Source organism: Sapajus apella, unplaced genomic scaffold (genome assembly GCF_009761245.1).
Source record: "Sapajus apella isolate SASKATOON/1434 unplaced genomic scaffold, GSC_monkey_1.0 scaffold18, whole genome shotgun sequence".
Lineage (NCBI taxonomy): Eukaryota > Metazoa > Chordata > Mammalia > Primates > Cebidae > Sapajus > Sapajus apella.
This window is the reverse complement of record NW_022436958.1, coordinates 8,445,172-8,462,964: the sequence shown is the minus strand read 5'-3', so window position 1 is coordinate 8,462,964 and position 17,793 is coordinate 8,445,172. Positions and strand designations below refer to the sequence as shown.

Sequence of the window (17,793 nt, the reverse complement as noted above, 5' to 3'; positions counted from 1 at the left end):
AATATTAATCGTTTTCCATTTAACTAAACAATTAGAGGTGGCTGATATTTCTCAACAGAGTGTTTAGAGAGTGTTTTGTGCTTCTTCTGCAGTGGTGAACTATGACAATGTAGTGGACACAGGTTCTGAAACAGATGAGGAGGACAAGCTTCATATTGCTGAGGATGACGGTATTGCCAACCCTCTGGACCAGGAGACAAATCCAGCTAGCGTGCCCAACCATGAGTCCTCCCCACACGTGAGCCAAGCTCTGTTGCCAAGAGAGGAAGAGGAAGATGAAATAAGGGAGGGTGGAGTGGAACACCCCTGGCACAACAACGAGATTCTCCAAGCCCCTGTAGATGGTCCAGGTAAGTGTCTAAAATCACTTGGCCTCTTCCTGTACCATCTTCACATCTTCAACTAATCCGTTCCACCTAGTAGATCGCCCACAACCAAATAATTAAAATATTTCTTCCCATTGCACCCTTGCAGAATAGAGATACCAAAGCTGGTGACAGATTACGAAGTGATAGTGATGTTATCGCATTACAACAGTTACATCTTAGGAAGGGATTATATTTCAGTTTTGATGCAAGTCGAATATGAACCACACTTTCAACACATAACATGAGGTATTTGCACCACATTTGCAATGTGCAAATTATGTAACATGATCAAGATCTATACTTTCATGGTAGGAAATGGAAGCAAATGTAAAAACTCACAACATATATATATATATATATATATATATATATATATAAATATTTTGTGTAGAAATTATGTAGCATTTCAAACCAAATAACTGTCAGTTTAGTGTAGTTCAGTGTCTGTCTGACACCTCCTATTGGAATTCAACCATTTAATCATTCCCTTTTGTTAAGTGTGAATGTGATTTCACACTTTTACCTGGTCAGGTAGCTTTCTTATTATTTATCAGCTAAGTACTTGATAATGATTCCTGCTGTTTGGTGAGACTCTCAAGGGAGGTAAAAATGGTCCCAGGCCAACTACAATAAAACTAAGGTAAATTATGTTCAAACTAAAACTTCTGATGACACTGTGCAAATGGAAATGTCTTGGTCTAAAATTCACTTATGACAGAAAATCACTACAGTATGAAATGTTTAACAAAATACAAGAAATCTTATTCCTGTAAACTTCCTCTGCTCATCTCTACTGGGTAAAGTGGCCTGGAAAATTTGTTTAAATGACCTCTCTAATTCAGACCTTCATGTCACCTTCATCTCTATTCCCAGGATCCACTGGGAGCTATCATTGTTTGCCCCACCTTGTTTTTTCTTTGTCAATATAAGCGACAAAAGCATTTTTATAAATAGGTGAAGTGGCTAAGAAGGAGTCTACCTATGTGCTATTGGAATGTTGCAGACTATAAACCATCAAACATAGGCAGAGTAATTGTTTGGTATACTGGAAGGAGGATAATAAAAGCACTTCCACTACGAAAGAAAATTAAATCTGAAAAGGAAGAAAAAGAAAAAAGACGGATGGCAATTTGAGTACAGTGTATTTGTTTTTCGTTTTCCTAACATACTGTGCCAAGTTTTCTACTCTTTCCGTTTCCAATTTTGCTTTCGGTGAAGGTTTCTCGAATCTCAGCAATCCCACACATAAACATTTATCGTTATATCCATTAAGACTTAAGGTTTTAGATTTTCAACTATGAGGGAGAACTCAGCCAAAGATGCTTGAAAGATAAATACGTTTAATTAGGGGCAGAGGATGATCATTAAAGGAAGTCTGACTGCTGCAGAAGTCATTAACAATCTTAAATGAAATTTTTATTTTTATGATAGCCATTTACATGTATAATAAGAGCCAATGATTCTTGGGAGCAGTGTGACAGAAACAGAGTGTGGCGAGAACTCATGTAAGACATACTATTTAAATGAGCTGGTGTTAGCTATTCATATTTGTTAATGAACTAGATATGCAGGGCTATAAGAATGAATGTTCTGATGCTTTAAATTTTAATATCTAGAAATCAAGGGTAAGGACCAATTACTAGAATTTCCACCCTTAGAGGAATAATTAATAACGATGTAACAAATGTATCCTCCAAACTTCTTTAAAAAAAGTTTAATTAAAAAAATTTAAGATCAATAGTTGAAAAACAGCCAAACAGCAATGTCGAGCTGTAGTAGTTTGTGATTGTGGCAGCTTTTTGCATTGGTCATGGATCATAATTCTACATGTTCTAATATACAGTAATCCATATGAATGCATTGCAGACCCTGTTATCACCTGCAGTTAATGGTGCCTGTGATACAAATGAACAGGCTGTTCTTTGCTCTTACCTTTATGGTAAATAAACTAGCATTCTGGAGTCACAATAATTAAATAAAATGTAAATCCCTAATCTCATTTGGCTATTTGGACCAAGAAAGTTACCCGGCTATTACCTGTCTAGTTCTAATGATTAGTAATGATTTATTGTTCTTTTTTTTTTATTGTTCTAAAAGTGCTCTGATGTGGTGCCTTGATGTCTAATGAAAAGAAATTGGTCTTAAAAAGCTACTCATTGTTTATCCTGACTCGAGATAACACATTTTTCTTCTGATAAAATATTTTTCTTATTTATTGTTCAAAACACACAATATAGACAATAACTCTAATTCTGGTGCAGTTTTATTTAGTAGTGTTTTATCCCCGGTGCCTGGCTGTCTACAGTCATACCTCAGCACATAGCTTAACTCTGAGATAAGCGCTCTCTCCTTTGCTCTTTCTCCCATGCTTTCTGGAGTTTGTCTGCAGGATGCAGGTTTTGAACTGAAGAGCGCAGTGGAGTTCTTACTGTGCCTTTCCGGTTCCAGCACAATCAAAGTTTTGTGTTTGGAATTGTCCTTGACATTCTTTCGTCCCACAATGGGGTGGACACAGTGTGCTGGAAACCATGACATCATTATCATTGACACAGACTTAAATAAATCACCTGCATCTTGGCCTCTTTCTGCTTATTCAAGGATTCTTCATCTTAAGGAAGAAAGTGCTCTTTATTTTTACAAACCTTTGTCCCAGAGGTGACTGGAAGATGCAAACTTTTACAAGTGTTTTAAAAATAAATATACTATGTGGTTTTAGACACAGTGTGCTGAGTCAGAGGTGTCTTAGAGAATGTTTAAGGTTAGATGTAAGGCAGAAAGACAGCCAGATTGCCTTTAATTCCTAAACAGTGTATCACTGTGTCCTTCTGAATATGGAATTCACTTGAAACTTAATTAAATAGGCATATACATAATATTTCAAATGCATACCTGAAAAGGCTTAGTGTTTCATTTTAATACATTGAACCTGATATTCAAAAAAGAAAAAGATTGATGCTCAGTGAATCAAAGCAAAGTACATTCTAGGTAAAAGTGACACCATCTCATCCAACATCTCTGAAAGATCTCAGTTGCACAGTCTTTGGATTAAAAGGGTTATAACTAAATAATACTACAAAATGCAATTTATACAATGTGCTGACTACACATTTGTATACCCAGCGTTTATTAATTTGGGAAGCAACCAACTACTGTAACTTCTCTTTACTTTTTCATAAGAAAATGACAATGAGGAAGGAAGTGCAGCAGAAATCTTGAACATTACCACTATTATGCAAAAAAAAAAATGCTGTTAACTGTTTTCCCCTCAGTGACTTGATGTGCTCTCAGATGGAAAACTTATGATTCTTGTGACTCTTGGCTACCAGAAATCACATGAGATGAGCAAGGAAGAAAGACACAAAAGCTATATTTATATCTAGTACTGAACTTCTCAGAAATACCTTAACTTAATTCCTTGCAGAGACTGATAAAAATATCAGACGAGGGAGACTTTCAAATGATCGATGATTACAATTGACAATACCATCTTGCTATATATTAAATTTCTAAATGTTTAATGTCAAATGTCCCTCTGAAAATATTTTTTAAATAAAGGAAAATTCCTTGCTCAGGAATGAATCTAAAGTGGTTGTACAGCTTAAACAAATATCATTCAAATTATCTGATTATTATGAAGAGTGGCATTAAATTAGCATCTATGTATATCTGTGTATTTTACCTTAAGAGTGTCATGATTTTTCGGTTCTGATGCCATAAACAGATTTGCTGCACTGCTTGTAAAATATATATATTTTATTTTGGCAATAACATTTTCTAGAACCTGTTTTTCATGAAAGTAGATTAGAATATGATAGGCAAAGAATGACCAGGACAAATTTGGGAATTTGTAGAGTCCTATTTACAAAGTTTCCCTTGTTTCAAGTAAAATGATTATCACAGAGAGATAGTCATCCTCGAGCATGTTTGGTTTCATTAGTATTGTCATAGTAAAAATACAATTTTTTAAACTTCACATTTAATTTACTCACTTAAGAAGTTTTTAACTGTCAGCCATCCTGTTCTGTCCTCCTACATCCTCCACAATCTGGTAGGCAGAAAATTGGAGCGTTCCCCTATTTTTCAAATTCTCCCTTATTTTAAAATACTGCAATTTTTGACAATGAACTTGAATTGTTTATGAATTTTTAACTTCAACATTATATATTCACCTTCATCAGAACATTGAGCTGTTGTTATATGTTTCCCTAGGAAATGATTATGATTACCTACTGGGGCATAAATGATGATGAGAAGAAGATATTTATGGAGTGGTTGGGATAGGACTAGGGCAGATACGTTTTATCAAACAGGGAAACAGGTATTGATGATACCTCTGGGATGTTTGTTGTACAAACTGCACATTTCAAGTTTTGATATGTAGAATTAGGTTTTCAAAAAGTATGCTTGCATAGATTAGCACCATCATAGCCATCTTATGGGGAAAGAAAAGCATGAAAACAAAATGTGAAATTCTGACTTGCCATTAAGCATCCAGAGTTTCCAGGGGCATAGCAGCCAGCATGCCTCTTCATGAGTACAAATACTTAGTTGCTTTGACTCTTATTGAAAAAATAATATCTTTCCCCCGTTTGTCACTAGAACTGCCACCAGAAGAAAAGCCCTTCGTTTGCTCCAAATAAGCACTTCTGTTTTTCACAGCTTGCAGTAATGCTTAAAGTAAATAAGTTCTTGTGCAGCTAGCACTATTGGATTCATTCAATTGCCTGAACAAAGCTATTGTTTAGAGGTTTACAACAAGCCTTTTCTCTGTTTCCTTTAAAAGAATCTTCCTTGTTCCTGTGCTTGGCATGCTTAGTATAGTAAGCCTTTCTACAATTCTCAAATGCTAAAGATAATTTTCCCCCACAGAAGAAATGAAGGAAGACTATGACACTATGGGGCCAGAAGCCACGATCCAGACCACAATTAACAATGGTACAGGTGAGTTATGTTTGCCACGCTCAGACCATATTTGTCCTGTGTCATGTGAGTTTAGTGAGGCAGGGAAAGAAGCACTGACCCATCCATTTGTATCTCTGTGACTTAACAAGTAAGTCAGACTTTATAGGTCTCTGGTTTTGTTTCAGATAAAAATTTCTTATATTTTGGTATTTTACTAAGCAAATATGTCTTTCATTCTCTTACCACTAATTTGCCTGTGAAGCTCAGGAATGCTTAATTCTATGAAAGGATCCTTAAGTCATTGCATGACTTGGGTAAATTTCTAGTAGTATTCTTATTTTAAAAGACTGCAAAAAAATTTTTTTAATTAGGATATGATATACCTCTACTAGCCACCGCTTGATATCAGTCATTGAGAATTCAAATGATATAGTGTAATTTAGATTATAAAATTTTTTTTAGAAAGACAAATTTCCATGAACATAATTAATCATCTGAGTTCCTTTTAATTCTTCTTTTACTTATAATCCTCTGCATCCTTGAACCCTTCTAAATAATTTTTTTCAGGCAGAAGCTTTAGAGAAGAATTGACAAATTTACTTATTTTTAATGAAACTAAAACATTACAGTTATTCCATGTTTTTTCCCAAACACTGAATGGCATCTTCTCTCACATTCTCAACACAAATTTACATGTTTATCTCTCTTTTTCTAGATAAGACTTTTTTTTTCTTTTTTTTTTGGTGTTTCAAACAGTCCTCTATACTACCATCATAAATATTAGCATAGTGTCCACTATAAAATTATCTTTCAAAAGAAAACAAAACAAAAAATCACGTAACTGCTTGTACTCAACTCATCCATGAAAAAAAAAACTTGAAGATTTATAAAATTCAAAAAGCTAAGATGATATTTATATCAACCGTTATGTTGATACACATCATAATAAACTGCTCGTGTTCTGTTTCTGTTTAAAATGAGCTTATTAATAACTTAAAAGCATACATTTACTTTCCTCGGTATAAAATAAGGGAAATAATAAAAACCTATTGTCACTGTATTTATTCGAATAATGTCAATTTAAGGTACAAAAATAAAACTTTGCAATATATTATTCTAGAAAAAGTATGGAATCAAGCACCAACAAGCCTAATTTTTACACACAGCCTGACAATGACTAGATTGTACCCTTGGGCAAGTCGGTCTTCCTCTTTGGAACTCAGTTTCCACAACTGCAAATGAATAAACTGAACTAATTTCTTGATAAGAATACTTCGTTTTAATATTCTGTGTTACACGGGTATTAATCACCATGTAAAAATAGAAACAAGATAAAATAACTTCATGTTAAAACATTTTAATAATACCATGAATTAGATACTTTCTATAATGTCCCAACTCATGGGATCAAAAATGGCTTTGAGTTCCTTTTCAAGATAAATGTTAAATTTCAGCCTTCAGCATAAATAAAAGCTGATTTTTATTACCCTTATAAGCACTTAAAGTGTCACAAGAGAAAACTTACCCCACAAAGTAACAATTTACTAGCTGTTGTATACACCTAGAGCTTAAAGTGAGGTTAATAAAAATTGCTTCTATTCAGAAGGTTTAAAAATCAACCCTGAATGTCCTTTCACCAGGCTTAAAAGACCCCTTTTTCTTCATAATACCTGCTGTACCTTGTAGTTCATGTGTATTCAGTCAATAAATAAATCAATAAGTATTCATTGAGGGTACTCTATATAGTCACTGTTGTGTGCATGTGTGGTGGAAGATGGGTCAGGAAGACTAAAACATGGTTATCATTTAATTTGGAAGATGAGACTAATATACCTGAAAAAAATAATGGTGAACAATAAGTGAAAATGTATGATAAATCTACAACAAATGGTAGGAGCCATAATTATTTGTTTTTTTGTTGTTGTTGTTGTTGTTTTGATTTGTTTTGTTTTGCTTGATACAGAATTTCACTCTAACCCAGGCTGGGGTGCAGTGGCACAATCTCAGCTCACTGCAACCTCTGCCTCCCAGGTTCAAGCTATTCTCCTGCCTCAACCTCCCTGGTAACTGGGATTATAGGCATGCATCTCTAAGCCCAGCTAATTTTTGTATTTTTAGTAGAAATGGGGTTTTGCCATGTTGGCCAGGCTGGTCTTGAACTCCTGACCTCAGGTGATCCGCCCACCTCAGCCTCCCAAAGGGCTGGGATTACGGGCATGAGTGACTGCACCTGGCCCATAATTATTTGAATTTCAGAAGTAAGAGAGAGTCTATGGACTAGGCATTCACATCAGGTTTTGTGAAGGAGGTAGAATTCAAACTAAATACATTTTCAATAGTCATGGAGGAGTGAAGAAGGGCTTTCTAGCTAAAGAGGAGTCTGTAAGCCAAGAAGGGAAAGTGTGACATCTATTCAGAGGATAGTGAGTAAAGGGTTTTGGCTGAATCAGTGAGTCCTAGGAGGCAATTTATGGGAAATAAAGCTGGACATTTAAGTTGAAGCCAGATGGTGGAGAATATAAAGCACCAGACAGAAGAGTCTGGGTCATGTTATGCTACCATGATTTTTGTGGGTGAAAACCAGACTCTGAGAGACCAACTGAAAGTCGCTGTAGTTATCCAGGTGTGAAGTGATAAAAATCTTGTCCTAAGGTGGAGACAGTGATGAAATTAGCAACATCACTTCTTAATAAGTAATTGATTCTCTGAATGATAGAGGCAAAATGGCTTCAGAATTACAGATCTACATGTTTAGAATATAGCAGTACTTGCTATTTCTAGATTTACAGAAGGATCTAATTTTGAGAAGATCTTGAACCAGACTTTGGACATAAGTATTTTCATATAAAAGATATATAGATATGGGAATATGGGAATGTCCTTTGGAAATGAGGAATTGAAACCTAAGAAGTTAGGGCTGGAGATAGAGATTTGAGAGTTATGCAAATATACTCAGATGGTGTTAGACATCATAGGACTCTGAGATTTACAACTGAGTGTGTTTGTTGAAGCAAGTAGAAAGCTGAGGCCAGGGGTCCTTGTGGGTGGGGAAGAAAATCAAATTCATTGAAAGAAAAAAAGGTTATAAGACAAGAGAAAAAAATTAAACATTCAGAAGCAAAGAAAGGGAATTTCGTAAAGGTAAGAGCTCAATTAAAAGCTTCAAGTAATTACCCTTAAAAGAAAGTTGAGCAAATATACTGGACTTAGTTAATTAGAAATTTACTAGTGATCTTCAGCTTACAACTCTGCCCTTTTAGAGAATAAGTACATATCTTTCTTCCTAGCTACAAGTTTACCATTTTCTTCTCCCTGGCATCTCTTTGGATGCTACAGTAAATACATGTGGAATTGAAATAATACATATTTTCTGGTTGAAATTACATCTAAAATACCATCTTCCTCTGCTCCCACATCCTACTCATCAAGATCCTGCTATTGGCTGCCCTTCTTCTCTAGCCATCCCACACTAGAGTGTCTTCCTCCAGTGAACCTGTGGGGTTTGGGCTCCTCTATTGCCACAGATCCTGGAATGGTCTCAATCACAAAGTGTTTTTGAAGAAATGAGTAAGTGAACGGGAGACAAACAGCACTTGCACTTCCCTTTTGTATTTTTAGGTTGCCATATTTTTTACCCCTGGCCCGAAGTAACCAACCAGATGTCTCCATCTCCCACGATTCCAGTCATCCAAACTTGAAAGCCTTAGTTACATTTGACTGTTCTCTGGCCCTCATGTCCTCCTCATGTCCCAAATCTCTCCTAGAACTGTTTCCTCAATGTTCAGATTCCCTTCTTAGAATCCTGAATTTCCCCTTAGTACCTACAGGACATTCTTCAGTCTGATAATTAGTGTTATCCATTTTATAACACCAGTGCTCCATTCTTGTCAGACCAAATCCCTTGGTGATAGCAAAAAAGAACCACACTTATACCAACCTCTGAATCTCTGCCCATGCTATCCCTTCAGTCCCTAATCCCCCAGCTCCTTTCTTCCAGTCATCCAAATTCTCCCCATCCTTCTGTTCTTCAGGTCTACATCATATCCCATTTCCATAATGAGGTCATCCCTGAACACTCCAAACGACAGCAATCTCTTCCTTTTCTGAAATCCACAGCCCTAAGGTGCACACCGCTAACTTCAGCATGTTTAATTGTTCCTCTTTGTATTGTTTGCCCTTATTTCATCTAGTCGATTTCATGAAGACAAGAGGTTTCTTCAGCTGAAAAATGAGAGTGGATTATCCTGGTATCTACCTCATAGAATTGTTGAGGTAATTAAATAAATAATGAAGCCAGGTGTGGTGGTCTGGCCCATACTCTCAGCTACTCAGGAGGTTGAGGTGGAAGGATGACTTCAGTCCAGGGATTGGAGGCTGCAGTGAGCCATAATCTCCTACACTCCAGCCTGGGTGACAGAGCAAGACCCTATCCCAAAAATAGTAACAGAACAAGACCCTATCTCAAAAATAGTAATAATAAGAATGTATATGTTGACATTAGTAAGTGACTAAAAAATATTTGCCCTGAGGAAAAAACTATTCCATTTTGCCTCAACATACCCAGTTATATAGCAGGGAGCACACATGTTAGATATTATGTTTGATGAAATGAATGAATGAATCAACAAATGAATATTTGGTGGAGAAGAAATGGATTCTGATACAGGAAGCCATATTAGGGAAAATATTCTCTGTGAGGGAGACTAAGTCAGTTTCTTTAGAGAGTGAAACCAGGATCTAAAAGTCCCTGAAGGATTTTTGCCTTGTTAAAGGCAAGGAAGAATAGCCTAGAGCATCACTACATTTTTTTTTAAGCAATAAAGTTAGATAAACTGAATGGCAAAATTGATTTATAACACAAAGCAGTGCAAACCTGGATTTATATTAATAACTTTCCACACTGCATAAGTTCACTGGTTTTAATGTTTTTTTAAAAAGATAGAAGATTTTAATGCTTTCACACCTAAGATAAAGAATACCTTTTAACAAAGAACCCTACAACTTTCAGATATTAATAGGATTTAAATTTAAAATGGACTTATTAGGTAAAATTTTTAAGAATGTGTGAAAAAAACATTTTCTAAGAAGAGTAGAGAAACGGAAAAACTTGGAAGCACTGTAAATATGAGTTTGCCTACATGCTAGTAGTAACAAGGAGCTGTCTTAGGTGCATGGTGATTATTAGCATTAATGCAGTTCCACATGCATATCAAGATCCAAATAGGGCCCTGATGTTTTCCTCTTTGAATGTGTGAAAGTTATATTAACTCAGACAATCCAGTACTTCTAGTTATAAAGGGCTATTAATAACCACCTGCACCTGCACTTCCTTTGCTAAGTGGGGGAAAAGTACCTTACATCCAGAAACTGGGCAAGGCCAATTTAGGCATCAGTTCTTAATCTTACACAACACAGTGAAATTCTTGTCCAAGAACTAACTGTATCAACTCTAACTATAGTGACCAAACTTGTTTCCAGTATTCTAAGAATAATACACAAATTGTCTTGCTTATAAGAGGCAATTGTTTTGGAAGTCTCCAGATTCTAGAGACCAGTAACCTACATTTGAATTTTATCTCTACCAATTACTAGTTACATTAACTTGAGTATGTAATTGATAAGCCTTCATTTCTACATCAATAAAGTGGAAGTCATGATTCCCTATGTACAAGGCCTCACTGTAGGGATCAAATAGCATGTCATTTTTATTTATTTATTTATTTTTTACATTAAGAAACTTTTTATTTTTTTATTATACTTTGGGTTCTAGGGTACATGTGCAGATCTTGCAGGACTGTTACATAGGTGTACACATGCCATGGTGGTTTGCTGCCTCCCTCCCCCCGTCACCTACATTAGGTGTTTCTCCTAATGTTATCCCTCCCGATCTCCCCACCCCCTGCTATCCCTCCCCTAGCCCCCCACCCCTCAACAGACCCCAGTGTGTGATGTTCCCCTCCTTGTGACCATGTGTTCTCATTGTTCAGCACCCACTTATGAGTGAGAACATGCGATGTTTGGCTTTCTGCTCTTGTGTCAGTTTGCTGAGAATGATGGTTTCCCAATTCATCCATGTTCCTGCAAAGGACATGAACTTGTCCTTTTTTATGTCTGCCTAGTATTCCATGGTGTATATGTACCATATTTTCTTTATCCAGTCTATCCTTGATGTGCATTTCGTTTGGTTCCAAGTCTTTTCTGTTGTAAACAGTGCCACAATGAACATACTTGTGCAGATGTCTTTATAATAGAAAGATTTATAATCCTTTGGGTATATACCCAGTAATAGGATTGCTGGGTCAAATGGTATTTCTACTTCTGGATCCTTGAGGAATCGTCATACTGCCTTCCACAAGGGTTGCACTAATTTACACTGCCACCAACAGTGTAAAAGCGATTTTTTTAACTTTATTTTTATTTTCTTTCTCTTTCTTTTTTTATTTGAATAGGTTTTGGGAAACAAGTGTTGTTTGGTTACATGAATAAGTTCCTTAGTGGTGTTTTCTGAGATTTAGTGCACCCATCACCCAAGCAGTGTACACCATGCCCAATGTGTAGTTTTTTATCCCTCATCACCCTCCTACCATTTCCCCAAAGTTCATTGTATCATTCTCATGGCATGTCATTTTTAAAGCACTCAGTACAACAACTAACATAGACTAGATGCTGATCCTGTTTTGTTCTGCCAGTTTGTTTGTTTGCATCTACTAATAAACTTCAAACTATTTTTGTTCATTAAGAAATGAATACATTGTAAACTGTCTTCTCCATTCACACTGCTCCTCCTTACCTTCTTCTCTAGAAAACAAAAATACAATATTTAACAAATTTGTAATGGAAGAACTAACCAATTTTGAGGGCCTTTGCCAATTAAGTTCTTTTGACATTCTGGAAGAAACACAGACAAGTTGTAGTACAAATTATTTTCAGTACTCTGGCATTTGAGGTTAAAATATGAAGGTTAAGAGCTAGTTTCGTTTTACGTCTGATTTCATCTTTATTTAGCATCCCTTCTTTAACTGTGTAAGAGGAGGATTTAGTAGTATTTATAATGATTAACGTGCAATAATGATGAAAGCTGTCAGACTTTTCCTTTCTTCGACAACTGACTTACATCAGGAATCATATTCTTTTTAAAAATTTATGATTGACACGTAACAGTTCTACATATAAATATTTGTGGGGTGCACCATGATGTTTTGATACATGTATAATTTGTTTAATGATTACATCAAGATTATTAGCATATATCTCCTTAAACACTTATCATTTCTTTGTGATAAGGACATTTGAAAACCCCTCTTCTAGCTACTCTGAAATACACACTACATTATTGTGAGCTCCAGTCATATAATAGACCAATATAACTATTTCTCCTATCTAACTGTAGTTTTGCACTCATTGACCAAACTTTCACTATTCACCCTTCCCCCTACTCTCCTCATCTTCTAGAATTAGCCTAAATGTCCATCAACAGATGAATGGATAATGAATGGTATATATTCCCAATGGAATACTATTCAGCCATAAAAAAGAATGTAATCATGTCATTTGCAGCAACGTGGATAAACCTGGAGGGCATTATGCTAAATGAAATAAGCCAGGCACAGAAAACACAAATACCACATGACCTCTCTCATACATGGAATCTAAAAAGTTGTTCTCATGGAAGTGGAGAAAAATCATATATATTTTTTCTTCTTACCCTGGGTAACAACCAATAAACAAAAAACAAAAGCATTTGCCCATTGTTAACAATCACTAAAATATATACATGCAGAGAGTTTGTTGTATGTAGAATTTGAACTGAGGCTTGAGAAAGAAACTTTAGGGAAATAGCGGAGTAAGTTCCTGCCATTGAGGAACATAAAATTTTGTGGTGCTGACAAAAAAAACAAATTCATAATGACAGGAAGAGAAAATTTAAAAACAAATAATTATAGCCTCATTAGTTATTTGACTCAACGGTCACTTACTGAGATCCTACTAAGTGCACGGCATTTTGTTAGTCATCATGAAAGATACATTGAGAAAAGAATAGTCACTGTCATTAAGGACTTACATTCAACTGGGTGAATGAAACAATGGTTGATGAAAAAGAAATGTGTGTAACATGTTTAATACAATGTTAGAGCATAATAAATGCTCTATCATTTCTAGCCATTAGTATTATTGATTATAATATCATCTGGATTAAGATATTTTATTTGAAATATAGCAAGCTATGTAGGTTCAAATGCAAAGTGTTCCGTATTGTAGAGGGTTTCTAACAGTGTAGGGTCAAATATTGGAGACAAGACAAGAGAGGTACCTTAAAGAAATGGCAAATTTCAGGGAAAAGTTTCTTCAGGACAAAGACTTGTTGGGTATGCCTCTGTGCACAAGACAGAAAGAGGGAAAGGCTGAGATGTGACAGGAGACTGGGTGAAAGATGGAGTGAGTTATCAAATGAGTTATAAGAGAATAACTTTAGATGACAGCCAAATAATGGGTTTTTTAGCAGTAAGATCAGAAGAAGACAGACTGATGATAGAGAGAATGTAGTCTATTTAAGATGGTCCAGGGAAGGCACACCTCATGGGTTGCTCTCTTTGAAGTCAGTAAGAAAGAGACTAGCAGTCGGCAGTAAGGGAACAGCAATAGAGTTGGAATCTTGAGAAGTGGACGTGTAGAGTAATTGTTATGGGCATTGCATGGAGATTCAATTATTTGGAAGGAATATCCCATTTTGAAAACATAGTCTGCAACAAGACTATACTATTATTTCAGATTTTTTAAAAGATATATTTGATACTCTAGGAGCAAAGAAATTGGACTGGATCTTAGTTCAGCAGGGTAAGAATGATACACATATAAGGGACAGAGATGAAAGTGATGATTTCAAGTTCCAAGGTGAACTGAGGTAAATAAAATCAGAATGGGTAAAATGGACTAGGGAACTTGTCAGGGCCTGATTGTCACATTGAAGTACACGTTTCAATGTGTACTTCTGGTTCTTGTCCCAGGGTTAGCCCAGGACCAAGTGTGACCATCCATGTTGCTGGACTAGAGAAAGCCTAAGCACTATGAAGCCAGGTTCTACATGGACTACCTATTAAGTGATGAAATTTCCCAGAATGCAATGGCATCCTAAGGGAAATGTAATTACAGGACAGGCGTCATTTTGCTTGTATTGTACAGGCAATGTCTTAAAACATGATGGTGAAAATGGATGACTTTTGACTTCAAAACATTACAGCTACAGAATGGAAGCTTTCTGAGGGTAGGGCTTAGGTTTGCTCTTCTCCATAGTCCCTCTCAGATGATGTAGTGGTTTATGTAGTGTTCATGGTTTGTAACCAGGGTATTTGTTGAATTAATAAGTAAACAAACAAACAAATAAATGATGAGTGAATTGACGAAACAGGAACATTGATTGGAAGCAGTACCATGAATTAAGGAGTTTGTTGACGCTTCCTCTTTGTTCTCTGTGTCAAGACAGATGAAAACAGGGATGGCCCTGTGGGAAAGGTCTGTGAGGAATGGGATATTCTCAGGAGATGACACAGTTTCATTTAGTCTGAAGAAGTGGAGCACATGTAAGAGGATATCATTAAGCATGGGGGTAGAAAAACAAGTAATGTGAAATGGGAAAGCAAAAGGAACTATGGATAAAGTTCTTTTCTGGTCTCTAGTCCGAAGTTCAGCTTGAGGCATTTCTTGTTTACTATAACCACAAAATATGTAATATCTGCTAACTAATAACTAACACCTGCTATTTTAACAGATGTTAAAATATTACCTAATAAAAATTCGCCTTTGCAAGGTGCTATGGAAAGTTATTCCTTATTGAGTGGCTTTGGAAACTTGATTGCACATTTGAAATGGTCCAATTAGGAAATGCAATTCTTAAATATTAAGTGGAAATTTTAAATAAGCATCTTGAACAGAGAATTTGAAGAACTTTTGTATGTTCTCTTTGCCCCACTAGACCCAGCTCTGGATTACCCAGTAAAAAAAAAAAGTAAGAATAAAATAAGTGTCTAGGATTCAGAGGAGTGGGAACATAAAAAAAAAGGGAGAAAAAAAGTAAAAATTTTATACAGACTCACACAGACACACACACACACACACTGAAGCAGGCATTTTAACTGACTTTCCCCATATTAATTGTATGGTATATTAATGTTGCTGTTTAGAATTGCTTATAATGTCAATGTGATGTTTTCAGTATGTAGGGTCTGTTCAAATGGTATCAAGTCAGGCATGATGAAAAACTAAAAAGATGAGGTTCTCTATTTTGTTCTCTCTTTCTCTCATGTTGAGTCATGGTATGTAGAAAGAGCAGTGGGTGAAGAGTCAGGATACATAAATCCTACATACAGCTCTTCCAGAAATTAGTTGTGTAACTTTGTATTAATCACTAACCTCACTGTACCTTAGTTGTAACATCTGTTAAATGAGGAAATTAGGCTAGAAATTTTGGACTCCACCCCACCCTGCCCTTTCTTCTAATGGAATTTTACTGGAAGCATGAACAAAAAACAAAAATACCAGACCACACTAGCTGTCATGGGATGGGAGGCTCTCCGGGGACCTGTGTCACGGTAACATACGCAGGGCCAACTTCCTGGGTCTGGGAGCAGCACAGTCGCACAGGGCCCAGCACGGAGAAGAGCTGCTTGGTTGGCTCTGCAGTTGCTGTCTTGAAGCTCTTAACAATTTTTGAGTGGGGGCCCTACATTTTTATTTTACACTGGGCCCCACCAACCATATGGCCAGTCCTGTTCATATCTCACAAAATACATGAGAACAATAGCAGAGTATAAGCCAGAATGGGAAGTGGTGGGATCAGAGATGCACTGTTTCAAGTATTGAATAGAAATGCCAGTTAGGTCAAAGGTTACAGGATCCTTTGGGTGTCTCCACAGCAACTGAATCCCAAGTAAAGATCCATATCTAGATTGAAAATCTTGCCTGAGCAACAAATACAGTGGTGCCAGGTGTAACTCCCCTAAACTGGTCATACTAGTGATAACTTTGGCAGCCTAGCAAGCAATTAAGCCTCTTTAACCATCAATTCTGTGCATCACATCGTTAGCATAGGGGAAAGTAGGGGAAAGAATAAGAACATTTTTTTGACCTTTGTTATCCTCTTGGCTTAATAGTTCTCAATTTCTCCTATTCTTCTTACATGGAGTTTAAATTAAAACTTTTAAATTAATTAGCTTTCTTATATGAGTAACAGAAGTGATACAAGTTTGATTATAATGTATTTCTCTGCAAGATTTGAGTGGATATATAGTGTTAAATCAATTGTACAAAATCAGTTTATCAGATAATTCAATTAGTACCTAAATACTTAACAAGGAGGGAGTCATACTATTATAAAGCATGTCATTTTCTTCTTGGTTATATCTGTCACATTTTTATAGGTTGAAAGAGTTTTGTCCACCAGTCAGACATCTGTCATGGAAGTCATTATTTTTTAATTTCTTAGTTAACTTCATACATTGAGTTTTTAAAAATAAGGTGGAGAAAGAGGTTCAGAGGAGAGAAAAATAGAAGTAGTGCTTGGCAGGTGAGAAGGGGGGTGATTTTCAGACTATAATCAATGAACACCAAGAAGAGCCTGTTCACTTCCTGGCTAATGAATGCGGTGGTTTTATTAGCTTTGTTTGCGATTAGGAGCAGCTATCTTTGCTTCACAGCAAGTGTTCCCACAAGAAATAACTGATATTTCAAGCTTCTTGAATGGTCCCTTCATTCATTCAACAAATATTTAATAAGCACTGTTTTGCTTGTGATGTTGTCTGGGGTTTCCAGACACCTCCAAAATATTTTCTCTTAATTTGCATATTTGGTTCCCCCATAAGAAAGCTGTGTTATTTTGAGTTTTTAATTGAAAAGAATACAGATAAAATTCTCTAGGCCTATCCAGTGAATAAAAGGCAAATTGATTAAGGTAATTAATTAATTGAAATTATGGAACTCTGGAACCTTGAGGATACCCCAGAAAGCACACCCTGGCTCATTTTATAGATGAGGCAATTGAAATTCAAAAACATGAAATAACTGAGCCAAAATGAAGAGTCCAAGGACCCTGAACCTTTCCTAATCATTCAATTATTGCATAATAACTGTGACCCAGGCACTATGCTAAGTGCTGGTGACACAAAGCTGAATAACCTATGGTTCATTCCTCTATCAGTTCACAGGCACGTAAGAGAAAGATTATGATGGGATGTGATCAGTTCAATGATTGAGACACACAGATGACATTCTGTAAGTGAAGAAGGAAGACTGTGTGAACTCAGGCTGAGATAGTCAGGAAAGTTACCTGATAATAAGAATACGGGACTGATTGTGCTTCTTTAAAAATTATGTTACGAATGTCTTATTTAGCCATGTGAGGCAGAGGATTGAATTTATAAAGTAGTGGTTCTGAAATTGGACAAGGGTCAGAATTTCCTGAAAGACTTGTTAAAACACAGATTTCTGGTTCCATAGGTTTGGATGGGCCCCAATAATTTGCATTTCAAGC

General features: G+C 36.1%; 1 protein-coding gene across 9 annotated transcripts in view; it reads left to right on the top strand.

The window, feature by feature from the left end:
- Positions 1 to 17,793, top strand: part of ZEB2 (zinc finger E-box binding homeobox 2) — a 135,183-nt gene that overhangs the window by 89,973 nt on the left and 27,417 nt on the right. For 7 of the 9 annotated variants that reach the window (XM_032286226.1, XM_032286228.1, XM_032286229.1 and 4 more), the window contains 2 exons: positions 93 to 350; positions 5,238 to 5,309. In XM_032286226.1, coding sequence (XP_032142117.1) covers positions 93 to 350; positions 5,238 to 5,309 — 330 coding nt within the window. The remainder of the gene's footprint in view (positions 1 to 92; positions 351 to 5,237; positions 5,310 to 17,793) is intronic. The other 2 variants (XM_032286232.1, XM_032286233.1) reach the window with 1 other exon arrangement.